At 34.6% G+C, this 27450-nt stretch overlaps 1 protein-coding gene across 4 annotated transcripts; it reads left to right on the top strand.

Moving 5' to 3' along the window:
• POLR3G (polymerase (RNA) III (DNA directed) polypeptide G (32kD)) lies at window positions 1-27450 on the top strand. 4 transcript variants are annotated; one of them, XM_012721708.1, is made up of 8 exons: window positions 2-145; window positions 5639-5769; window positions 7924-8053; window positions 11314-11370; window positions 12912-12962; window positions 18395-18474; window positions 22200-22352; window positions 26087-27450. In XM_012721708.1, exons 2-8 carry the CDS (start codon window positions 5653-5655, stop codon window positions 26171-26173), a joined length of 675 nt encoding a protein of 224 aa, XP_012577162.1. In that variant the 5' UTR covers window positions 2-145; window positions 5639-5652; the 3' UTR covers window positions 26174-27450. The 4 variants fall into 4 exon arrangements, with proteins under 4 accessions (XP_012577163.1, XP_012577162.1, XP_012577161.1 ...); XM_012721707.1 differs by having other exon boundaries at window positions 2-150; window positions 5644-5769; window positions 18392-18474; XM_012721709.1 differs by lacking the exons at window positions 11314-11370; window positions 12912-12962 and having other exon boundaries at window positions 1-145; window positions 18392-18474.

Raw genomic sequence — 27450 nt, 5'->3', positions numbered from 1 at the left:
AGGAATCCGGCTCGGTGGCCGCGTGGAGGGCGGAGCGCGCTTCTCCAGAGGTGGAACCAGCCGTGTCCGTGTGTCTGCACCCCTTGCTTGCCGGCCGGCACTTCGGCTGCACAGTTTTGCCCAAGCCTGGAGACTTAGAGAGCAGGTAACCTACGAAGCAGTTGAGAGCTCGGGAGAGGTTGGTGAGGGTAGAGGGGAATCAAAAAGGGCATATTGAGAAGGTGGGAGAAGTCAGGGGTAGAGACTCATTAAAGCGCCTCTGAGTTAAGGGGCTTAGGGAGAAAGCTTTACCTCTCTCCTGATCCTTTCAAAATCTTTTAAAATGTTAGTTTCCAGATTTTATCCACTCTCCGCTTCCCGGTACTGTTGACTGAGTTAAAAGGAAATTTATGCTACTACTGGTAGATTTTCAAATCCGGTCATTATGAATGGTTTGAGCAGGAGTCACTGCCGCAGATTTACTGCCAAGGACAGATACTCAGTATGTTTTCTCACCTCTGAGGGTTTTACCTTGTATCATGGGGGTAAGGGTTGTTTTTGGTTTTGTTTTTTCTCTTTTAAAAAAATTAAATTCTGTATCTCCTTCCCCCCCACACACACTATCTCTTGGGTTTTAGTTTCCTCTTGGAGGAGAGCAAAGAAAGTTGGTAGAAGGATTCAACTAAGAAAAGGCAGAGGCAGCCCTGCCTAGTGAGGACCAGAAAAGTGGGTAATGACTGGGTGTGGCCCCACCAGTCACATAAATCACCCCATTTTAATACCATATTTTATTCCTACCTTGCAAATCCATCTACTGAAATATCCATTTAGGCTTCAAAAGTTCCCCTGAGAACTGGACTAATCTCCCTATTCTGGCAGGAAAAATTATAAAGAGACCCATGAGACAGCATTATACAGATAATTACTAAAACCCTTATTGTGGGAGTTACTAATACACCTCATGGAAAAAGAGGTGATGCTACACTTCTGAAACCTTTAATGGAATTTTGACCTGTCTGAATATTTTCCAGATTTAGTTAGAAGTTGTCCAGTCACTCTCTTTAGTGCTACCTTTATGTGCAAATAAATATCTGAGCTACATGACAAATGAAGAATGAAACTGTTTCAAAAAGTCATCATCTAGAATTTGAGGGAAACTGATGTGTACAAAGCATTATGGGATGCATACCAAAGAGCTTTTTTTGGAGACTATTTGCAGGAAGCAGAGCTTTCTGTAGTTGAATATTTTTCCTCTGGATAGAAGAGGGCTGGAGGTGAAATGCAGTGATAATCCTGCAAGACCATGAACTCAGCAATAACTCATCCAATATTTGTTGAACTTTTACCATGCTGTGCTTAGTATTGGGATATGAGAAGGTGGTAAGTATTCAGGGAATCCATCACACTTACAGATCGCTGCTTCATCACACTTCCCCTTGTATATCCTTTTCTAGTGCCCCACATGACCCTCCCCTTTTCCTTACTTTTATTAGGTCTGTGTTCAAATATTTCAAAATATGGGAGGATTTCTTGCCCACTCTTACTGTAATAGCACCTCTTCTTTCTGCTTTTTCTTCATATCACTGCTTCCTACCTGATATTTTCTATAAAATATGTTTTTTTTTTCATTTCCCATACTAGATTATAATCTCCATGGGGGCAGAGATTTTGTTCACCATTATGTTACCTGTGCACAAAAGACTGTCTTACAAGAAGGAGCTTAGAATAAATTTGATGAGTGGATAATTAAAAAGCTTACTGATAATTAAAACAGGATTTTTAAAAGAGTAATAAAAGCATTGTAGTACTTGGGTAACAGAGGAGGGAGACACATCGTCTAGGTAGGGTAGAAGATGTGGTCACAAAGCGTGTACCTTTTACATAAGGTCTGCAGGGACTTGCTTAGGTGGATGTAGTAGAAAGGTCACAGCAGGAACACTACCTGTAAGAGCTGGTGTAATGGAGTTGATGTGGCTAGAGTGTGGACAGCTGGCAGGAGAAGCAGAAAGTTAGTCAAAAGTTCTGCTAGTTAAGAAGGAAGGTAACACATCAAAGTGGTTTTCTAGAAAGGTGAGTGGAGAATAGATTGAAAGTGGGAGTCTGTGGGTCCTCCCTGATGGTGCAAGGGGTTAAAGCGTAGAGCTGCAAAGCTGTCAGCATCCACTGAAGCATGAGTTCTACCGCAGGTCCTGGAGGTGACCCACATGGTGTAGTAGACTGTTCCTGCCCCACCTGCTATTCCCCTCAGCAGTGTACTTCAGTCAATCTGCCTGTTCTGCTCCCCACTCCGTCTCTGATGAATCTTCTCGCACACACACCTCAACACACGCGCACACACACATACACCCCTCTGGCCTGTACCCCAGTTCTTGTATGCATAAATAAATAAATAAATCTTTAAAAAGGAAAAAGTGGAGTCTGGCCTTGGGAACTTTGTTTTCTTAGAGGCCCCCATGAGAGATGATGAAAGCTTAAATGAAAACAGAGGTGAAGGGAGGCAAATGCAAATGATAGTTTTCTGTTGAGGTCAGCATGGCTTTCCAGTTCTGGGGTAATTTAAGTGTCACTCTTCAGGAAAGGATGCTGTAACCTGGTTTTCAGTTCCTCCCTATAACTTCTGTGCTGTTTACATCTTTTTGTAAGTTTATTGATATCCTTAGGCTGTTATATTGCAACAAGTTGGGTGGCCTAAAGTAACAGAATTATAATCTCTCACAGTTCTGGAGGTCAGAAATCTGAAATCAAGTTTGTTCCTGTAGGAGTCTTTAAGGGAGAATCTTTGTCTCCCCTTTGACTTCTGGGGTATTTGACACTCCTTGGTGTTCCCGGCTGGCAGCACCAGCACCACAGTCTCAGCCTTCATCTTCACATGGGGTTTTCCTATATGTGCCTCTCTGTGTCTGAATTTCCCTCTTATAAGAACACCGTCATTAGAAGAGGGGTCAGTCTAATTCATATGACTTCATCTTTAGTCCATTGTATCTGCAAAGATTATTTCAAAATTAAGGGGGACGCATTCTTAGGACATCAGCATTATTTTGGTGGGCACACAATTCAATCCACAGCAAGAGTATATGATATTGTGTTAGTGTTCTTACATTACTGAAATGCAAGCCCCAAGAGCAGAGATCTGGTTTAGTTCGATACTCTCTGGCTTTTACCCTAGTGCCTGAAATGCTCTTTATTGGTTAAATGAATGACTCAATGAAATTGATTCATATGAAGTAAAGAAGACGTAAATGAGGGGAAAGCTGACTTAAAAAAAAGGGGAAAAACCCTGTGTTTGAGAGGTTTGCAGGATGAGAAAGGAATAAAGATTATTGAATCAAAAGATTTCAAAGAGTGATGCTTGTGCACCATCTATTCATGAATCTCAGTCCTTTAAGAGAAGAAAATGAATTTTGCAGCTCTTGTTGGTACAGGAAAACTGACTCATAATAACCAAGCTAGAAGAGATGGCTTTATGGGCCAGAATACCATGTAATTATTAGGGGTGTCTCAAGAACTAAGATTGTTTTTTCTACCGGTGGCAGTACATTCACTAATTATGTTAATTCATTCACCCAGATGTTACTTGATAAATGAGGAAGTTTGGAATCAGCAGTTTGCTGTTTCTCAAGGGATATTCAGTCAAGCAGTGGTTGCTCTTGTACTCCTTTTTAAGATTTCTTGTCCAAACTCTTTCCTGGACTAACCTCCAACATTCTGGTAGTCAGTTTAAGGATTTAAGGATCACTGAAGCTTGGTATTTTTAACAAGTCATTCAGATAATTCTCATAACTATGTAAGTTTGGTATCTACCTAGAATTGTTTTTCATCTTTTATAACAAATGGCAAATCCCATGTGGGAATTCAGCCTACTGGTTTCACTGATACCTACTGGACTCCGAAAGCTAGTTTCTTAAAGTGAAGGTGTGAATTCTGCTCAGCAGTTTTTATACTGGAGAGACCTGCTTTTTGTAGGCCTAGCATCTGCTTTAATGACTCAGCAGTTGAAACCAGGCCATTTGGATATTTTCCTTCTCTTTTATTATAGACAATTGGAATAAGCTTAGTCATTAAATAAGTTTATTTCCTGTATGGACTGTGTTCCAGGGACATTAAACAGTGAGCGAAGGGAATTGATTCCAGGTAGAATACTAGGTAAGAAAGAACACTAAACTTTGTAGATGACCACATTACAAACTATAATGAAAAATGCATCTAGGCCTCAATCATTCATGTCTACTAAAATCACCAAGTGAGAAGAGATGGGGAACTTGGTACTAAATGAAACAGACTGACAGCACCTGAACCAGCTGAACAGAGAACACCACCAACAAATGTCATGTGCTTCCTGAAGGGATACAGTAGGAAAAAGAGATCATATTTTTAAACTGCTCTTGCAAAACCAAGTCCCAATCTAAGTAAACCTCTAGTCTACCTGTTTATGGAAAAATATAGAGAAAAACGGGAATGTGTTAAACTACATCTCCTGTGTATAATCACTCATACATAATTTGGGAAACTGGTGATGATACAGCCGTGCTGCTGCTCTTAGTGTAGTCTACACCAACAGCATTGGCCTTAGAAAATGTGTTAGAAATGCAGAATCTCAGGCCCACCCACGACCAGCTGAATCAGAACCTGCATTTTAATGAGATACATAGATTGTGTGTGTGTGTGTTTGTGTTGTGTGTGCACCTTGAAGTAGGAGAAGCACTGCAGGGACAACGACTTTGTCTTTTCAACCAATGGATGAGAAGGAAAAGGAGGGAAGGGACTGCAGGGTGTTATGGAAAGTCAAATTGCTTTCTTGAGCCCTAGAGTATTAGCAACAGGAAGGAGATTTAAAGAATGTGCACTGAGTCACCATTACAGTCGAATGCAGAGTTGTAGTGAAAGGATCCTTGTGCAGGAATTCCTGTTAAAATACTATGAACTCAATTCACACTACAGTGTAGTCAGTTTTTAGATTACCCAGAAATTGGATACTGAACTTACATATGTGATTTTGTTACTCTCCCCAAAACTGTACAAGTTTGATTTAACTGACATTTTCTTTGAACTTAAGTAATTTTTTCTTAGCTTGGGGAGACTTCATCGGGGTCTGTCTAAACCTTTTCCCATTTCTAAAAGGAGGGCATTGGATTAGATCGCAAGAATATTTTCTACCATTGAAATTGTAGGCTAAATATGTCACTTAAATATTTAAAGCATGTGTAGTTGATGAATGCAAAAGCAGAGTGTCCTCTTATCAGCTTGGTCTTTTCTGTCCACTCTCTTGAAGTGTGTTAGATCTTGTTGCCAAATCACAGCCATGTGGAGAGAATGGCATCAACTGGCTTTGCCATGGTTGTGGCAGTATCTCGAAGTTGACCAAGGTCAACCCTCCACTCGGAGCCTGGATGAACGGGTTAAAGCCACATCACCTCACTTGCCAAATGTGACCAGATGTAGGAAGTTCAGGAATCAGTTTATCACATGTTGCTTACTTATTAACAAGTTTTGCTTTCCAGAGGTATTTTAAATCAGCCATGCTACTTAAGGTATAGAGTTTTATATTTTCCTTTAAAATGATATATCCAATAAAAATGATCCAAATTTAAAAATAGAATAATAATGACAATAAAAAGATCATAAAATATTATCTTTGAGAATTTGCCCTCTTTTCTGATAGGTAACTTGCTTCTGATGGCTGGGAATAAAGGAAGAGGACGTGCTGCTTATACTTTTAATGTCGAAGCGGTTGGATTTAGCAGAGGTGAAAAGTTACCTGATGTAGTATTGAAACCACCCCCACTGTTTCCTGTAAGTATATTATTTTAGTGTTTTTTTCATAGTTCAGAGAAAATTAAGATTCTATGCATGGCATATATAACATCATGATATTATTCCAAAGTGTAGGAAAATATGTTTCCTTACATTTAAATATGTTTTTCCCTAAATCTTACCTTGTTTTCTAACCACTTTTTTAAAATACAGAAAACAAAATACTGTTTTCTGTGAGTAACCTAGTACTATGTGAACTAGGCAAACCTTTTATTCTTTTCCATTTCTTATGTCTTTCATTGCTATTATTAGTATAAATCAAATTAAAATAGTATTTTTAAAGGTGAGGCTTTATAGTGATTCCCAGTTGCCACTTTACCACTTTAATTCAGTGAATTTGTTCTGAACATATATCTATAGAATTTAACTTTGTTATTATTGTATCAGTTGTCCTTTTTTCCCTCTGAACAGTTTTTTGCTTATTTCTCTATTTTATTTTAGTTGATTGGAATTACTATTTATCAAAATATAAACATTTTTACTGTAATGTCATTTTCAGATTTAATGGAGTAATGTTACATGTTTAATTGGCAGAATATTTAGTACTTTTTCTTGGATTTAGTTTAAAATGTAAGTTCCAAATGTGTTTTTTGTTGTGGGTATAAAAAAATGAACAAAGTCATAAATAATCCGATACCTCCACCTCCAAGAATCTTTTCCCTATTTCAAAAGGAAAAGTCCTTTGCTGTAAGATTTGTATACGTAGAGGACCCTGGGCATTTGTATACAGAGGTCTACATTTCTTGCATAGGGAGTCTTGGTTTTTTTGTTGTTGATATTTTATCTTTCTGGTACTCAGTATAACCTAAAAATAAAAATAGCTGATGTATTGGCACATTGTCAGTTCACATTGATTTATTTTAAAATAGTTTCCTGTCCATGTTTGAGATTACATCTAAATGGGGATACTAGTATTTATTATTGTTTTATACTTGGAACAAAATTGAGGTACCTTACTGTGGATTGGAAGGCTTCTGTCTGACCTGATCTTCCTTTCTGTACCCTTTTCTGCTACTCTCCTTTCTCTGGAACCATCCTGACTTTGGATTTCCATCAGCCCATTCCTCCCCACTGGTTTCCCTGTCCGTGGCCATCTGTTCCTCAAGTTTTTGCACGAATGGCTTCCTAATTTTATCCTCTGCTTAAATGTGACTTCCCAAGTGATCATGAATGCTTATCCTGTCTAGGACTCATCACCTTCAACTACTGATACTGTTAGCCACTGTGAATTCTGCTTTACCTTTTTTAATACTGCTTGTCACTATTTATATATTACCTCATTTGTTTATTTGTTCATTATGTATTTGCACAGAATGCAAGCTCCATACAGGCAAGAACTTTGAATAGTCCATCATGGTATCTCCTTTGTCTAACCACATCAGATTATAGTAGGTACTCAATAAATAGTTAAAGAATGAATTAATAAATTCAGAGTGACTTCTTGGAAATATGCCTTATATGCTGAAACCAGAAATGTTTTTACCATATATACCTTGAGGTCCCACTTTCTAAATAATAAATTTTTATAACTATACATATACATGTGCATATTATAATTTTTTAATTGAACATATAGATTCAAATTCCTGTTTTTCTAATTGTGTGTGAACCTCAAACTGTTCATCTCAGTTTCTTCATTGTAAAGTGGGAAACTTTAAATGAGATCATGGATGTTGAGTATTGAGCACATCCTGGTCATAATAACCAATAACCACTGGTTAAATGATAGCAGCTGCAATTTTTTTTTTTTTTTACACATACTGCTCTTTTCAATACCATCACTGATAATTGAGGTTAATGGCAACTAAAACAGTTACTCTTACTTGGGTGTCTTGATTTTTAAAATATGGAATCACAGCCAGCAGAATGAATAGCATAGTAAATATTGGTGTGGTCAATAGAAAAATGTGGAAAGTTAACCATCATTTATTTCAACCTTCAAAATAAGAGCAAAGTAGGAAATGGACCACACAGTTAAATACACTAAAAGGTCATTATCTTTTAAGTTGATTATAAAACTGCCTATAAAGGGTTCTTTTTCTTTAAAGCTACCATTTTCCAGACAATAGACAAAAGGGATATTAAAATATTTAATTTATTTAAAAATTCCCCATAATCTTTTCATTTAAACAGGATACAGATTATAAGCCAGTGCCACTGAAAACAGGAGAAGGTGAAGATTATATGCTGGCCCTGAAGCAAGAATTGAGAGAAACAATGAAAAGAATGCCTTATTTTATGGAAACACCTGAAGAAAAGCAAGGTGCGTAGTGAACTCTGGTTATAAAACCACACTGTGGCACAAACTATATATTTGGCACAAACTATATTTCTATGTATGTGTGTATATATGTGTATATATATGATTACCTAGTGCTGATTGGTTCAGTTAAATCAAATTATCAACTAACATGAAAAAAACATACTGATTTGACAGAAAATATACTTTAAACTTTTTGACATTTTATTTTTCAAACTGCCTTTCATAATAATTTTATGTGTTCAGTGAAAACTAGGAAAAACAAAACTTATAAACAGTAAATATCACCTATAATTCATATCTAAAGAACTATTGATAAATATTTCCTAAATATCCACTTCTGTATGTGTATTCTTTTTATAAAATTGAATTTGCATTACTTTGTATATTCTTTTTTACTCTATTGTATCTTACTAACATTTTAATATATACTTGGTATTCTTGGAAAATATGATTTTTAATGACTGTGAAAGTCCATGGTGTGGACTTATTAATTGTAACTAATTCCTGCTATTAGCTGTAAGGTGGTTTCAAGTTTTTTGCTCATCTTTGCGGCTCTGATTATTATCAGTACATACACATCTTTATGCAGGTCTCTGATGATTTAATATTTTAGTTAAAGTTCTAAAAGGACTTGATTGTATTTTGGCTTATCTTTGATACATCATGTATTCACTAATTATGCCAATATTATAGAGGAGAACAGAGACACTGGAGAAGGCTGGAATTCTCCGAGAGTAGGAGGGAAGTGGTTTTAGAGAATGCACACCCATTCCTAAGTAGTTACTTAGAACAAATGAACTGTATTGATTTTACTTTCTGCCCTTGAATATTGAAATTAGAGAAATCAATATTGTCCTTGAGTTGTCAAAACAACATAATTAAAACATGAGAAATTCATATAGTGTTACTTCATTCCATTAGTATTAAAAATGCATTCCATTTTCCCTCTCTTTAAAACACTTGGAATTGGCTTAGAGTCAAGAGGAAATCTTGCATTAGTAATATTACATATGCTTATAAGAGGCATTTTAGATAAGTTCATTTAAATTTTAAAAACATAGCTGTAAATCCATCATGTAATGATTTTAAAAAGGAAGACTAAGTGAACTAATGAACATTCATTCCACTTAGAAAAAAATAATCGTGTAGGATATACCTTAGTCTTTTAAAAGTAGTCCTTTGTCTAGACTATAGGATAGATTCACTTCACTAAACGTGAAATACATGTCTAATTTAAAATTATGTCATAAGTACATTTTGTGAGTATTCTGCACAGGAAACATTAAGATCATAATTTTGTTGGTGGTTTCTGGAAGTGGTACCTGGAGCAAGAGGCTCTTAGTCTTTGATAACAGCACATAAAAGTATTTAAGTATATACTGATTTTACTTTGTTTCTTTCAGGAGAAAACTCTTGTATAAAAATTCCCAAATTGATGGAACATTCTTCTTGTGTACTTGTCCTTCCTGCTGTAAAGTGCTTAAATAGAACTGTGGTTGAAAATACAGCTTTTATATATATATGAATTTATATGTAATTGTAGGTATAGAATAAAACAATACTTGTTTAGAAACCTATTTGTGTATATATCACATATGGATATGTGTATGTGTGTATATTTACATATAATTACATATATTTACATATAATTCACTTTTTTGTAATGTGCACACCATATTCGAAAAAGAATTGGCCATACTGGACAGAAACACCCAACTGTCAAGGGAGCCATTTTCTAAATAATGTTATGTCATCAGATCATCTGATAACTCAATTTTAACATTTTCATGAACTGTAGTACTGTTTTCTGAAGTGAGTGTACCAGTTCCCACAATTACCATTCCTGTAGATTCTAATTTCTGCAGGTACTTGCTAACAGTTGCCTTATTTTGTTGCCATTTTATTATGTATCTCATGCTTTTGATTTGATTTGATATGATTTCCTTTATGATAATGGTGTTATCTTGTCGTGTTCTTTTTATCTCTCTGTATATTTTCTTTAGAAAAATGTCTGTCAAATCTTTTGCCTATTTTTAATTTGGTTCAATAATTGGTTTTTAATTTATCTCATTCTATAAATTCTTTCAAAGTAACTTTAAAATAAGCCCTTCATTGCACACAGATTATCATTAATACACAGATTATTAATGATAATAACATTTTCTTGCTATGCTAAGGTTTAATTTTTTTTTTTTTAATATGGGATCTGTTTGGGAGAACATTCTGAAATACAAATGCTAGGAGTCTCATTTGTTCTGACTTCTCATTACAGATGAAAAACTGAGAGTAAGATTAAACATTTAACCTGAAGTCAAACAGATAATATTCAGAAAAGTCTGGTCTCTTGTTCTCTGATCTACTATTTATTTTAGCTCTCTTTCTCTAACATCATTATCCTTTTATTATTTACAAGCATTGTCTTAATGCAGATGAAAAATTAGTATATATTTGGAACTTGATTTTAATATTTTCATTTTATATTACCTTCTCTTTTTCATGGCTATACTCCAACATTTTTCAACCTATTGTGTGATGATGTTGCTTGCCAACTTATTCTACCGGAAAAGGGTTTGGACCCTCATCAAGGGAATTTCTTGTGTCAATGGACAAGGAGGAAGCAAGAGCAACACATTTTGGGCATGCTTAGAAGAGCAGTATTCATCCTGAAATGTGTACAACTTCCTCATTCAGGCCCATTAAGACCATCCTTATGAGCTTGATTCTACTCTTTCCCCATTTTCCTTCCCAATGGGCTGTGAAAGTAGCTTATTGAAGAGCTAAGTGCTTATGCATATTATGTATAGAAGTGAACAGACAGCCCTCTCCATCCCCAGTTAACTACTTAATGCATCCTAGTTATGCAAAATAAAAAGATTGGGAGAGGGAGGCCATATCAGAAGGAGAAAATAAAAGATTCCAAGTAGACCTTCCTGCTCTTTTATTTTATGAGTGGCTTCCTCATGACTTTGGGCTGTTGTGTATATTCTCAGAGATGAGTCAGGTTGTCTTGATTCTAAGATCCTCAATTGGTTGGTAAGTCTCTGCTCACCATTGGTTGTTAATGCCCAGATACTTACAATCAGTTTAAGCAACACTGTACATCTTTGCACTGTGTTCAGGAGAACATTAAGTATGAATGTGGGAAATTCCCAGTATGTGAAATAAGAGAAGTTATCTAGTGTTTCTGTTATTTTATAGGAATGGCTTAAATTCAGCCTTCATCTTTATTTTTCTGATGAATAATTTTTATTTGTTTCTAGATATTGAAAGGTATAGTAAAAGATATATGAAGATTTACAAAGAAGAGTGGATACCAGGTACTCATAAAAAGAATAATGATAAAATAATTTATAAAGGCTACTCCCTATTCTATATATATTTTAGGACAAATTTTCTGTTTGAATCAAAAGAAAAAATTCTGATTCTTTCCTTGTAATTAATTAGTAATCTTGTTGCTAAGATACCTTTTAACAGAATCATAGCTAGACAGTTTATTTTCAACAGTCATAAATTTGCTTTGGTTACAGATGTGATGGAAGGGTTGGGAAGGAGATTTTATCCAATTTATTCATTTTGTCAATGAAAAACAGTTACTATAGAAATGAAGTGTTCTGTCAGGGCGAGTTGGACAGTGCTGTAAAACTGGGATCTCATATTTAACACATTCTTCACTGGCATCTCTTTCCTTTGTGTTTTGTACAAGCTACCTGATGTTAAAGCATAAGTAGCACTTGTAACATTATTGCTTCATGAGTTATAGTTGTAGTTACAACTACCTCTTTGCAGTGTTGATCGTCAATAAGGTTGACTTCCCCTGGAAATAATTCTCTCATTTCTTCAATTTCATAAATATACATCTCCCAAGTGATTCTCTTTACTTACTTTTTCATGAACTTCTATGAGATGTTTATTAAAAAAATTATGTTCAAAGAAAGATTTATTCATTCAGGTAAAGTTACTTGAAATGTAAATGTTTTATGGAAAGTATACTGATTTTGTTTTTATTAGCAGGCAATTTTTTTTTAATACAATTTTATGTTGCTCCATTTTTCTGATTAATGTTATGCTTAAAAATGAAAAGAAAGTGACAAATTGGAGGAAATGTTGCGCTAACTCAGACAAAATCATTTTGGGGAGGGAATTTTTCCACAGTTATTTATGTTTTTAATCTTAGAGTTTTTAGGTAATTATTAGAATTATTTCATTCTTACAAAATAATTGTTTAGTTTATTAATTGACTGAACAATTCTCAAGAAATCAGCTGTAATCCTAACACACACACATTCACATACTCTCACTCTCTCAAAGGATTACTCTAATGTTCTGTTCCCAAATGAGAGATTTACTTGCACAAGTACATATATATATATTTTTTTTTTCTTTTTTTCAATTGAGGTAAAATTGGTTTTACGGTACTATGTAATTTAGGGGACTAAGTTCACATCTCTTCAGATGTATGTCGCCATTCCACACACTCCATCCATATTGGAAACATTTTTCATTCAACAATAAATCTTGAGTAACTTTTCATGTCCTCAGATATTCTTTCACATTATTATTATGAAAATTTGCTTTTAAAATCAACTCCATAAGTATAACATATATTGTTAAAAGAAGGTTGTAGAAATTTTATAGCATCACTGCATAATGCTTTAATGAACTTTTTCTTCATAGGAGAAAATATGCCACCATTTGTTATATTTTGATTCTCAGGCTATATCTATACAGCCAGGCATTAATAAATTGATATTAATAAATCTTAGGTTCATTGCATGAGCAACTATTATTGTCTTCTGTAAATAATCAGTGTCACTGATTCCTAAAGGAAGCTGCAGTTTTATATTTTTCTGCTTTATAGATTGGAGAAGACTCCCAAGAGAGATGATGCCAAGGAAAAAGTGCATAATAGGTAATATTGGCTAATTTAGTAATGAATAATCCTGGGTCAGGAAAAATTAGTACTTAGATTCTTTCTGTTTACTGTAGAGTTGTCAACCTGAATAACAAATATAGACCTGTCCTGAATAATTTTTCATAAAACATTTAGCATTTTAATGATTTTGCTAGTTTTTGTTGTTGATTTTGTTGTCTGCTTTTCCTTTCTTTCCTTACAGAATTTTTGCTCTGCTAGAAAATATATATTTTTTAATTATGTAGCTATTTTCACCTGCATCTTTGATTTTTTTAAGTGTTCATATTGGCTATATTTAAGTTTTTTTTTTAAGATTTATTTATTTATGCATACAGAACTGGGGTACAGACCAGAGGTGCAGGGGTAGTAAGAAGATTCACTAGAGACAGAGTGGGGAACAGAATAGGTAGAATGACGAAGTACACTGCTGAGGGGAGTAGTGGGCGAGACAGGCGAAGTCTACTACACTGTGTTGGTCAGCAACCTGGCTAAGGATTGAACTCATGCTGCAGTGGCTGCAATGGCTTCATAGTGCTGTGCTTTAACCCATTAAGGCAGGGAGGGCCCAATTGAGCATCTTCTACTGCTGTGAGGACATAGTAAAATTAATCCTTCCCTCATGAACTTTACTGTCAAATGGCGTCAAGCATCAAACAAAAACACAGTACTCTGAGGTCAGGGAAGGGTTCTTTGAAAAAAGAAATGGGGCTTTCTGATTGAAAGATGAGTAGTAATACAACAAAATGAGTTTGGAGAAGGAATATTGGAGAAAGATGCGGCTTGAGAAGGAAAATCATGAGTGCAGTCCAAAGATGATATTTATACAAATAAAAAGGTGAATGCTGTTGGGTACTGTTTTGCGGATAGACCTCCACAAACTGAGAAAGCATGAGTTTATTCAGGGTGAAATAAAAGAACTAGAAGAAATGAGAATCTAATCTGGAGTTTAGGAGAAGACCAAAATTGAATGAACTGGTGGAGGAAATAGAATCAGCAAAGAAAAGAGGTAGGGACCTAGAAGAAAGTGGAGTGACAGAGTCAAGAGATGTTTTCAGAAGGTGATAAAGGCAGTTAAACAATTCTGCTAGAGGTTAAGTAAGTTAAAGAGTAGAAAATAGGAACCAATGTTTGACATGTAGATTATCATTAACCTCAGTAAGAGTTTTTTAAAAGCTTCTAAAGGTAGAATCCAGAGTGGAAATGGGTTCAACAGTAAATGGAAGTTCAGGAAATGAAGCCAGGTGGCATAGGTGAGTCTCTGGAGAATTTTGCTGTAAATAATGAAGAGGAAAAAGGTAAAGTATCCATAGATTTTAAACATAATGGACTTAGAAATTAAGAAAAGAGAAGACATTCCCTCCTTAACCCTTCTCTTATTTTCTTCAGACCCTGTCTTTTGTTTTTGTTTTTTAAGCGCTTATTTTTCAGGGTAGTTTTACATTCGCAGCAAAACTGAGAAGAAACACAGGGATATTCCATATGTGCTCCCTGAGCCCCCACATATGCAGCACCTACCCCACTCTCAGCATTCTCCAACACACTGGTATGTTTGTTCCAGCCAAGGAACCCACACAACACATTGCTACACAGAGTCCATAGTTTGCTTGGGGTTCACTCTTCATGTTATAGTACATACTGTTGGGGTTTTGACAAATGTATAGTGACATGTGTTCACCACTGTAGTAGTACACAGATTAGTTTCATGAACCTAAAAACCCTTCATTCTCTGCCTGTTCATCCCTCTCTTGCCTAACAGCCAGTAATTATTTTTACTGTCTCTATTGTTTTTCTTTTTCCAGGATGTTATGTAGTTGGAATTAAACAATATGAACCCTTTGATAGTCGTTTCCTTCACTTAGCAATATGCACTTACGTGTCCTGCATGATTTTTCCTGGCTGGTCACTCATTGCTTTTTCATCCCCAATAATACTCCATTTCATGGACTATTAGTTTATTTATCCATAGTTTATCCATTTGCCAGCTAAAGCATATGTTGGTTGCTTTAAGTTTCAGCGTTTATGAATAAAGCTGCTATAAGCATCTATTTTTGTGTGATATTAGGTTTAATGCCTTTGAGTAAATACCAAGGACCATTATTACTCATTTGTGTGTTAATAGTATGTTTTGTTTTATAAAAACCCACCAAACTGTCTTCTAGAGTTGCTTTACTACTTTGCATTGCCACCAGTAAGGAATGAGAGTTCCCATTGTTCCTCCACACCCTTACCAGCGTTTGCTGTTTTCATTGTTGTGGATTGTGATCATTCTATGGTGATAGATTATTTTAATTTGCATTTCCCTAGTACATAGGATGTATAACAGCTTTTCATATGCTTGCTGGCCATTTGTTTATCTTACTTGACAAGCTGTTTTTTAAGGTCTTTGGCCCATTTTTAATAGATTTTTATTCTGTTTGTTGAGCTTTAAAGGTTCTTTGCATATATATTTTTGTATGTTTTGGATAGCAGGCATAGGAAAACACATTCTATTGTGTAATTCTCCTTTTACTCTCCTGCTACTATTGCTTTCACAAACATTTCTGACTGCAGAAGGGGCATTTTTTGTCTACATCATGCAATTCTCAGCTATACTAGCTGGGTATCCTACAGTTCAGTTCATGGCACAGACCTTATAAGTTTACTCCTCAGTTGGCTTCTTACAGATTCCTCCAACATCTGTCTTGATGTGGCTACAAATTGGGGCTCCCATCAACCTCCTTGGATTTGTTTTGGTCACAAAGCCCAAGGAAATACTTCTTTACATTTATCAGATTTTTGTAGGATAATGCATAGGCTAAAATGTACAGATGAAGAAATACAGAAGACAAGGTCTGGAAGGGTCTCCAGCATAGCCTCTTCTGTCTTTGTGGTGCTGAGTTATACCACCTTCCCATGTATAGATTTGCTTACCAATCCAGAAACCCTGAATCTTATACTATTGGGACTTGTATAGAGGACACATCACATAGGCATGAACAAATATTAACTCATCTCTATCCAGCCCCTCCCCTTTTCCCCTTTCCTGGGAGATGGGAAAGCGACTGCAGGACTCAGGCTTTGAATAGTGGCTCTGTTTACCTGGTAGATGGCCCCATCTGAAACTACCCAGGAGCCCACAAAACTACCCAGGATGTCTTTAGAATTAAAGACATCCTTATCCTGTACATTCCAAGGGATTTAGAAGCTGTGTCAGTAACCAGGGTTAAAGGCCAAGTATTACAAAAGATGCTCCTAGTACTTCTATCACTTAGGAAAATACAAGGATTTTAAAATTTCTGTACCAGACACCAGGAGCTGATACCAATATTTTTTTTTCCTATTATTTCACACCCTTCTTTATCAGATAAATGTTTTGCAAATGTTTTCTCCCAGTCTGTCATTGCCTTTTCATTCTTGACATTGTCTTTCCCAGAGCAGAAGTTTTTCATGTTACTGAGGTCCAGTTTATTAGTTCATTCTTTCATGGATTGTGTCTTTGGGAGTACATCTTCCTACTTCTCAACAAACTCAACATCATCTTAACTTACAATTTTATTGCTTTTGATTTAACATTGTGGTCTGTGGTGCATTTGAGTTAATTTTTGTGAAGTGTGGTTTGGTCTGCCTGAATTCATTTTTTGTATCTGGTCGAGAAGAATTAATGTTTTTAAATAACCCCTCAGCCTGCTCTTTCTGGAAATTCACATATACATTAATCATTAGTGAAAAATTTAGTAAAGTGTGTCATGATTTCATTTATTAATAATAACAAAGCCCACATTTTCTTACTCCTTTGTGCTCTAATATTTTTTATTGCATGTTGTGTAATTTTGGTGTTGTGTTGTTAATCAGCTTATACTCTCCCTTTCATTCAAATGGCCTCCAGTGATTTATATGAAAGCAGTGCCAAACGGCCACTGGCTGAAAGAATTTGTTTCTTGAAGAAGCAGCTACTTGCAGGTGTTGAAAGAAGCTAGAAAGTTCAAAAACTGCATATATTTAACTAAAAATGGTAAAAAAATTTATGCTATTGTCTTTGGGTTAAAACAGTCTTTCAACAACAATTGGTAGTTTGGTACTTTTTCCTTAATTATACACAAAGGGATTAAACATTTTACAAAACCAGCATTATAGGGAGCAAAAAACTCTGAATGGACTTCTATATATAACTGACTTCTTGGCTAAGAGATTAGCAATTGTTAGTAAATTTATTTACCTGATGATGTTCTATAATATGTATTTGATAGACTTCTATGTAATGACTTTTAAATAATTAGATAAAAGATCTGTAGAGAGAAAGACTTAAGCATATAAGTAAATTATATTCTTAGTTAATGTTTTCAATAATGTTTATTGAGCACTTGTTCAAATATGATACTCTATTTTATGTGCTATAGTTCAAAGTTAACAACCTTTTGTCTTCAAAGAGGAATCAAGAAAGTTAACCAAACTGGAACTTTTGTTTGAGCAAAATCTTAGTTAAATATATGTTTGGGAGGTATGAGTTCAGTCCCTCTCTATGGGGCAGTTCGGTATAACGAGTAAATTATAATTCCCTCAGATTTGGGTCATCTTCCACAATATAAAAATGTCTTCTGTAGATTGAATGTTAATCTTTAATAAATAAAACTAAATCTTTCTGAATCATACATTTCTTTGTCAACAAGTAATTTCTAGGTATTTAGCTTGATTTTAGGAAAGATATATACTTTGTGACCATAATAGGACAATTTTGTAAAGTCATAATGTTTGATAAATGGCAAGATCTTCATATGAAATATTTCCTCCATATAGTTTCAGAATGACCTCAGAATGCAGTTTTTGATATAACTTAGAAGTTTTATATCTCCCAAAAAACAAAAAGTTTTTTATCCCAAAGCCATTAAAACATTTCATAGTATGTTTTGAGTTTTAGATGCATACGGTAGAGGACATGTTGCCTTTAACCTCTTAATCTTCATTCCACAGATAGTGTTATATCACATGGAATATAACCTTTTGGCTCTTTAACCATCCACACATGCTTATTCACTTGTTTTTATCTTCCAAACCTGCTAAAAATTGTCCTGGTGATTATAGTGATCAGTGAACAGGAAGCTGGTGAAATTTTAAATTTGTGAGGGCCTTTTTTACTAGCTCTACCCTAAGTAATGATTTAGCTGTTTTTGCTATCATGACGTTAATTACCAGTACAAATTTCCAATACTGGCAAAAAGACATCTAGTTGCAGTCTTGGAAAATATCTGATTAATTGATTATCATTTAATCCTAATCATGAAAAATTGGTGAGGTGTGCTAATGTATTTTGTTTATTCTATAAGAAAATTAATTCAGTATGCAAATTATGTGACTTCTTTTATGATATGCCAGTATGCAAGACAGCATATAAAAAGGCAAATATACAGTTGCTGTTATAGAAAAATATATTAACTTTGGTTTTACTTTAGCAGGTCCCAAATCCAAAAAGGCAAAAGATAGAGGCAAAGGTACTTCACTCTCTAATACTGCAGATGTATTGAAAAAAATTGAGGTAAGGTTTTCTTCTTTTAAAAAACAACTAAAGCTAGAAAAATAAATCTCCTTTTACCTTCTTCAGACTTTTCCCTTCTCTCATTTTTAGTAATCTGTGGGTTGTAATAATAGCCAAGCAAACAAGGTAACTCGAAAAGTTTCTCCTTGGCTGCTAGTAGTTGTGGAGTTTGATCTGTCTTTTTTACCACTTACCCATCAACTTGCCTCATCTTCTATCACTTGCTTCCTTTTCCACTGTATCCCTACTTTCCCCCATATTTGAATTATGCTGGGGAAAGAAATATAAAAGTGTTACATACCAAAATATATATATTCTTTTAGATCCTCTCATTTGGTGATTAGGACTTTTTTTTTTTTTTTAAGATTTTATTTATGTATACAGAACTGAGGTACAGGTCAGAGGTACAGGGGTGGTGAGAGGATTCACCAGAGACAGAGTGGGGAGCGGAACAGGCTGAAGTACACTGCTGAGGGGAGCAGCGAGCAGGTCAGGAGAGGTCTGCCATGCCATGTGGGTCACCTTCGGCTGGGGATCGAACTCATGCTGCAGTGGGTTTAGCGTCTTAGTGCTGTGCTTTAATCCGCTGTGCCACCAGGTAGGGCCCAATTAGGTACTTTTTAGTTGCTTTTTTTCCTGTGTCTTGTGTTAAAAGAGTAGAAAACTATATGGAGGGAAAACTATATTACAGAATTAACATATCTTCATTTTTTAAATATTTCAGAAAAAAAATGTGGGAATTGCAGCAACACTATTACGAAAATGAAAATGTGTAAAATTCAGAATTGAATAATGCTGAAAATTACCTCTCCCAGCCTCTCCCTAGCCATCCATTTCCCCTCCTGTTCACATCAGCATTATCAGTTTCTTACTTTAAGTCATATTTTATACATACCAAATACAGATTTTTTTTCTTGTTAGTGAGAGAAGGTAGCATATTACACTCTTTTGCATTTTCATTTTCTCTCTTAACAAAATATCCTGGAGATGGTTCCATGTTAATCATTCTTTTTTTCCTGGCTGCACTGTAAGCCATAATTATTTGAAATCAACGGACATTTTTATTTCATATAGTGTGTTGCTATTATAAACAATCTTGTAGTGAATCATGTCATGTCATTTCTCATAGTAGAGTGAAATGGTTTCCAGAAGTGAATTTGTTGGGTCATACATTATATAATATGAATAAATATTAAATATTGGCAAATCCTTCTCCATGGAAGTTATAGCAGCTTTTCCCACTGTCAGTGCCTGTATTCCCTGCACTGGCGATGATGATGATGATGATGATGATGATGATGACAGTGTGATAACACCTAGCGCTGACTGTGAACTAATCTGAGCCAAACTCTTAATGAGCAATTATATCTGCAAGACTTCATAACAACAAAGACAGATGAGTGGTGGTATTCTTTACTTAAAGATGAAGAAATCAAATCTTTAAAGCCTTTACTTTGTTTGACCAGATTAACACAGCTGCTCCATAGCAGAAACTCATATTTTTGTCATTTTAGTTCTTGATCAGTATTTGAGCTGTAGTTAATATATTTGAAAATAACACCAGGAGGATTGTTCAAGAAATAGCGCTGTCAAGTCTAACTCTGGTGAAATGATGGATGAGTTGCAGGACTAGCCAACTTGCATTGATTGGACACAGATCTGACAAAAGCTTCCTGGAAAGAAGCTGCTAAGAAACATTTGCTATAAAAAAGATTGATCGGGATCTCTGGATGTGGTTTCTCACCAGAACAAATTATGTTTCCTTAATCCTGTGCATTCAAATACCTTTTTCAGCATACACATTTTAAAGTTTTAGTATTTATATTTTTCTTGTGTCAAATCTAGAAATCCCAATCAGTTGGCATTTTTTATAAAATAAAATTATAAACTAGATGACTTTGTTATTTGTTCATGTCTTTAACAGAATCAGTTACAGGTTTTATTATAATAAAATTTCTGTGGCCGGAGAGGGAGTAACATATCTTATAAGATGATTAATATGTGAATAATCAGACAGCAGTAAACTATTAGTTGAGCTAATTTCTTCATGACATGGAAAAGGCAATGGATGCGATTTAAATTAGTAGAATAGTTCCCTGGCTTCAAATTAACTGTTTTCAAATTACATATTCCCATAATTCTTAAATATATAAATTAGTAAAGATAAATAATTAAATTTCATAAAGGAGAAAATATAGGCTACTAAATAGAACCAAAATTAGTAGGTTAATGCAAAAATGAAGTAGTGAGACAATGTGTCTAACTCTGAGATCATTGTTTTATAGTATGAATCTGCTGTTGTTAACCTGCTTAAGAATTTTGTGGGTTTGAATTGGGTCTATATGGTAGTAATAAAATTAAGGTTTTTTATTCAAATATATTTGAAATGGCAATAATGGAAATGAATTTATTTTATATTTAAATGTTTTTACATAACCAGTTTAATGCTACTACTAAATATGAAATAATGGCTAATAATACATTTTGTCAGATATCAGCATGAGGATAGACCACCTTATGCCTGTTATCTTAGTCTTACTCTTGAGTGGAGTGAGCAGGCAGGAAAGAGAGTTTGAATTCTGTTTAGAGATTCAAGCTAGCTGATAAAATTTTTCTATTGCCTTTGATTTCCTTAAATTCAGGTATGAATGTAATTAAAGGATTTTTAAAAATAAATATTCAAGAACTAATGCAGGAATAGCTAGTTGTACCCATTCCAAATACAAAGTGTATTTTCTGTTTATATGTATGTAATCTAAAAAGCAAATGTTTTTCAGGTTTATGAAGTAGTCTTCTGATTAGTGTTTAAGAATAATCACATCTTAACCAAAGTGACCTTATGTTTTAATTATGCATATTATTAATATGTGAAATTATTATTTTACCCACTTTCTAGAAAACTTGTACAAAATAAGAATAGAAGAGCTTAGTGAATGGACAGTGACAGCAATGAAACCGGGTCACTTTTTCCTAATGAAAAAAACTGGTGGTCATACTAGAAACTTAAAGATGTAATTTTAAAGTTTGTGTATTTTGAGATAATATAATAGTGCTTTTAACTGGGTGAATAAAAGACAATGGAAGCTTTTCTGATTCTGCATTTTGCCTTTGCTTCCACTCTTAGAGTTGCTAGTAAGTGCTAATGTTGGCTATTATTTAAATTTTAAATTATTTTCTTAGCCTGTTAGATATATTAAAAGGCAAACATTTCTAGAAATGGAAACTAAATAATTAAAGAGAAAAGGATAAGGGTATGAATAATCTACAAATAGAATAATTCACCCTGAGATGACTTGATAATTGCTTTAAATGACTCCACTTATAAACTAAAACATACATTTTAAAATGTTACTAATACTTTATCTTTTATCATTTTCTGTTAGAGGGAAAGCAAACTAACATTCTGAAATTTCTTCTCATTAACTTCGTCAACTCAATATCTGAGAAGGAGGTAGGATGGAAATCATAAAAATAAAACGTTATACATTAGAGCTGATAAATCAGCATTACCTGAGGCCCAATTATATTATGAAATAATAAATTTTAGTGTAATGACAGAAAAGTGAGTTCCTCCTTCCATGAGGGAACTTACCTAGTTTCCTAGAAAGCGGTCTAGGGTGGTAATGAGGAAGATAAAGAATAAGGTGACAGATGACTGTATTCTCTTGAGGCTGAGCAGAACATCAATGGCTTACCTATAACTTAATGAAACTTCTTTATACTAGGAATTGGAAAAGAGAGGTGATGGTGAAAAATCAGATGAGGAAAATGAAGAGAAAGAAGGAAGTAAAGAGAAAAGTAAAGAAGGTGATGATGAAGAGGAGGAGGAGGAAGATGCTGCAGACCAAGAAGATTATGATGAAGAGGAGCAAGAAGAGGTAATGGCATATTTGGGAATGGTTCAGGGTTGTAAAGTATAAGCGCCAGCTAATAAGAAACCAGGTATATGGTATATAATTAAGCCAAGTTGTTGGGAGATATGGGCATATTAATATCCCTGACATTAATTTTTTAATATCAAGAATTATTGGAGTATTAAAATTATAATGATGCCAAATGGAATATATGAGATAAAGATAATTTCATAGACAACTCAGTAAATGGAAATCCACAAGTTAAGGAAATTGATCACATTGATTTAACTATGGTTTATCCTCTTAAAAGTTTATCAGCAATTAAATTTAATAAGGCCTTAGTCATGAGGTCTGAGGGGCAATCTCTGCAATATCATGTTTCAAAGCCCAAAGTGTTATGGAGACCATGAAAAACATATAATCCAATTTTGGGTGTCTAATTAACACAAGACTTTATTTTGAATTTTCAACATTTTAGAATCATGGTGCATTTCATGATTAAGCAGGGTCAATCCAGATATTTTTGAGAAAGGTAACTCTTTAGTTGTGCCTTTTTAGAACTTTATATCTACCTCACACAGTAACCCTAAGCTGAAAATTTCTTCTCCTTTCTATTGAACTTTGTCTTCACTCCATTTCAGCTTCTTACACTGCAATCAGAATTGTTTCTTCACTTGAAACTACTCTATGAAATCTTTATTATTATATGCCTGATTTTTCACTAAGTTTCAGATACTTTGCAATTTATATTGTGTAAAGGGGAGGAGTAGATTCCACTGTGTAGCCAGTTGCTAACTTCATTTACTAAATGATTTGCTTTCTTCATTGATTTGAAGTTCTTTCTTTATCAGCTATTAAATTTCTCTGTCTACTTAAATGTGTTCCTGGACTCTCTGGATCTTCTTCTGATTCATCACAAAACTGATCTAAATAACAAAAGCTTCCAACTATTTGTCAACATTTTTAGGGTATTATCTTCTCTGTTTCTCTCCTTTTTCAGAATTTTTCTAAGTATTCTTTGCTTATTCTTCCAGGTTAATTTTATCTCTAAAATTAAACATTCCATTTGTATCCAATTTTCTTTCCAGATTATTCACTTTTTCTTTTCTTCCCTTTGCTCTCTACCATGAGACTGCTGGACCTTCTGATCCTTTCTGTCCACTCCTTTGGTCCCCTGCTTAGTGTACTTCAGGAGGGAAGCTAGCCCCTCTCTCACCTTTCAGCTACTTCTTTCTTGCCATTTCTCTTACCCTTTGTCCTTCCAGCACACTCTAGCCCAAAGCAAACATGGATCAATTCTACTGTTTCCTTTCTCACTCTACATCTGCCTATTGAGTTTTGCAGAACCATCACAGAAACTGACACCACCAAAAACACTAGCCCATTTGCTGACTCAACATAATTTCTGTGCTTCTATTATCTAGTCAACTTTCACAATTGTTTTAGGTCATCTTCTTTCTTTTGGGTTCCTCTCCCTGAGCACCTCTCCTTTCTCTCTTAGCAGAAAATAGCACCTTCAGACAGAAAATAAAAGCACCAAGAGGAAACTCAATTTCATTTTCTCTGCCTGGAAACTAAATGTCTTCAAACTAAATGTGCTATTCTTAATCATTGGGAAAATGTCCTTAATCCTATTTGCCCCTAATGTTTCCTACTGTTTTAAGGAGTCATAATTCTCCAGTCATTTCCATTTCCATCATATTTTCAACACCTTCTTCTATTCTGTCTCTTCCATTCATGCAGGTGTTGATATCTCACACTCTATATCTTTAAATAGTGCAATGGTATGATTGTATCTGTATTTTAGAAAGCTCAGTCACTTGGATTGGAAGTTTGGATCACATTTGAAAGCTTGTTGCTATAAAACAATAATTCTCAACTGATGGTGACTTTTGTCCTCTAAGGGATATTTGGTAGTATCTGGAGACATTTTTTTCTTGTCACAACTGGTGTTGGGGGAGTGCTGCCTAGCTTTAAGTAGTGGCCAATTTTCTAGACAAAGGCTGGCTGTTGGAATGCTGTTTTATAAAGTCTGCTTAAGTTGATCGACTTTAAAGTTAAGATCTCCCTTAACAAGAATGGCAAACACTACAATTCTGGTACTTTGAAAATTCTGTTTTGGACTTAGCAATACTAAACACCAGTGGCCTTATAGAACTACATTTCATTAAACAAAGAAACAAAAGCTTTTTCCACCTCAGAAGGGATATTAAAGATGTGTTGAGCATAAGGCTTGGTGAGAAATAGAAAGGGGAGCTCTGTTATTGCCTTTCTAATTTTAAAGTTATATTCTTTGCTCTTTTCATCCATCAATTAATTAATGATTTATGCATGCTAACTTAACAGATATAATGAGGATTTTTGACATTTCGTTTTGAAGAGTGAAATGGAGAAAATTATCTATGTAAGATTTATATGTAAAATTGAGGAAATACAGACTTTTTCCTTCATCAATATTTGAATATTGAAATGAAAGGGGAAAAAAAAAACAGGACTCAAATGAAAGCCAAGAACTATTTAAGCCATACGTTTCCATGACTGCCTACTTAATAACTATATCGAAATTATTACTACCATAAAATTACTGAACCACTGGACATACTTTTGAGAATCTCATGTCAAAAGCATAAGTTGCAAAAGCTTGCTTTGGGATGGTAGAGTATCCCTTCTTTACTCATTTACACTTTCATGTACAAAATGGCTTGCTTACATTTCCACACAGTGTTCTGGCCAAGATATTATTTTTAAGGTAGCCTTGAACTAGCAACCATTCTACACCCTGCAGCACACTAGCCCCAAGTTTCAGTCAGATTTCTTGGCACCAAAGAAAGCTGGACCTACTTCTTAGAGGGTCTCAGCTGACTGTAGAAACTTTGAATGTTTAAGAAAACAAGGTAAAGAAATACATAAATCTAAGTAATACCAGTTTATCTTTCTTGCATTATGTGTATGCATTTATATATGACATTCTACCATGTAGATACTAAATAAGCTGATACCTAGGATATGTTCTTTGGGAAATAGTTTCCGTTTCTTGTATTATCTTCATTTCTGCTAGACAGGAGAGATAAAGAGATTAATATTTATTATGGCAGATTTCAATATGCTCCTGTCTCCCCATTTCCAACTCCCATCTGTCTTAGATCTTTATAAAGGAAATCCCAGGTATTTACTTTTTTATCTGTAAATATTTCAGTGTGTACTATAAGGCCTCTCTAACAATATCACAATACCATTATTTCACCTAAGACAAAGGTCTTTATACATATGCATATATCTGAGTAAATACGTATATATAAATATACACATATGAAAATATAAACAAAAATGCCTCAGTTTATGCTCAACTATACATCGTTACCGAAAATATCATATCTGGGGTAGTTTAATAGATTGTTCATATAAATCAGCTGTATCTCTTAAGTGTCTGCATTTGGAGTGTGTAGTGGTTTAGCTAGCTCAAGCATGTGTTACCCCAATAAGGTATAATGATGTAATAGCCCTTCCTGCTCTTTTAGCTATTGGATACCTGAGTATAGTTAGGAAGTGGTTCTCTTGCAGAAGAGAGCTGCACAGGTAGGTATAAGTGAATGTGTAATTTTTTTAGGTAGATGAGGAAGAGATTTTCTTTTAAAACTGGGATTTATTATTACCTAAATTTGGTATTTATAAACTTAAAAGGGACAGCCTGCATGATAGTCTTTAATAGCTATGTTACCATTCATTCACTTTACTGAGGAATATATAATTTCACTTAGGAAAATGACTACATTAATTCATACTTTGAAGACGGAGATGATTTTGGTGCAGACAGTGATGACAACATGGATGAAGCAACCTATTAGCTATGAAAATTCTCAAAATAGTATTTCTGTGATATAACTTCTGAACATTTGGGCAGATTTGTTTTCTCTTTTATTTCTGACAAGGATGAGTAAGTATTTTATCTCTGTTCCTATTTTGATGGGCCAATATTCAGAACCACTTTTTGAGTTTACAGTTGCTTCACCAGGTTGTCTCTTGACACTTAACATTCCTTTGCAACATTTCTGTTATGCCTCATATATATTCAAGTATTTTCTGCTATTTAATTAGAAGGTGCCTGGAGTTTTTGTATCCTTTAGTCTATATATTCATACTTGAACAAAATTATTCATGTTTAACTACAGATCATTTGTAAATCTGTTACTGACCATCAAGATTGATTTCTGTAATGTGGAAGTTGATTTAACACTAACTGCACAAGGAGCACTTTACAAAGAAACTTGAATTTTATTTTTACTTTATGGTTTGTTCTAGACTACTACATTATAACCACATTACCCTGAGTTCTTACAAATGCATATTTATGAGATTAGAAGTTTTGTGATCAGAAACATATACACTGGGTCAAATGCCAATCTGAGCTATGTAAACAGTATACAACTTACACCTCAGCTCATGCAGACATTTATCTGGATGAATATAAAAAATACTTGAATTTGGGTTAAACTTCATACCATAGATGAGTTAATCATCCCACTATAAGTTCGAGAGCTTTATGAAAAATTAGACTGAAATATTGTATTTTTGTCCTTTACAAAACTATTATTGTCTAGTCATAGAAATCTCATTGCTGAATGCTTGCATCATCTATAAGGTGTAATGGCCTCTGTTACATTTTACAGGGCTTCATAACTAACCAAATGATTTGTGTAACAATGCTTAATGAAACACAAGTCTTTTTAAAATTGACATCTTTTGTTTCAATTAAAAGCTAGCTTGCCTAGCTTTTGGAGGGAAAATAACTAAAGCTTCATCCTCCAAAGGTTTACACGTACCAAAAGGTTCTCCAAAAAGTTCACATATATTTGAAAAATGATTTATTAATATTTCCCACCAAATGTTTTATTCCTTTGGGAAGATGCAATCCAGTACACTCAAACCTGAGAATCAGAACCTAGATTCTATTTCTGCTTTACTATAAATTTAACGTTAAAACTGTGCGTGGGTAAGTTTCCTGTGCCTTAAGTTTCTCCACTTGTAAACAATTGCCTATAAAAATTGCCTAGGGCCCTCCCTGGTAGTGCAGTGGGTTAAAGCACAGCACTCTGAAGCTAAAGCCACTTCAGCATGAGTTCAA

Source organism: Condylura cristata, unplaced genomic scaffold (assembly GCF_000260355.1).
Source record: "Condylura cristata isolate star-nosed mole 26May11 unplaced genomic scaffold, ConCri1.0 scaffold00007, whole genome shotgun sequence".
Taxonomy (NCBI): Eukaryota; Metazoa; Chordata; class Mammalia; order Eulipotyphla; family Talpidae; genus Condylura; species Condylura cristata.
The sequence above is the reverse complement of the archived record's forward strand: the minus strand, read 5'-3'. Positions and strand labels throughout refer to the sequence as shown.

Coding starts and splice junctions, on each gene's coding strand:
- POLR3G (XM_012721707.1), top strand. CDS start 5,653: ATGGCTGGGAATAAAGGAAGAGGACGTGCTGCTTATACTTTTAATGTC. Junction 8,054..11,313: donor AACACCTGAAGAAAAGCAAG/GTGCGTAGTGAA, acceptor ATTTGTTTCTAG/ATATTGAAAGGTATAGTAAA. Junction 22,353..26,086: donor ATGAAGAGGAGCAAGAAGAG/GTAATGGCATAT, acceptor AATTTCACTTAG/GAAAATGACTACATTAATTC.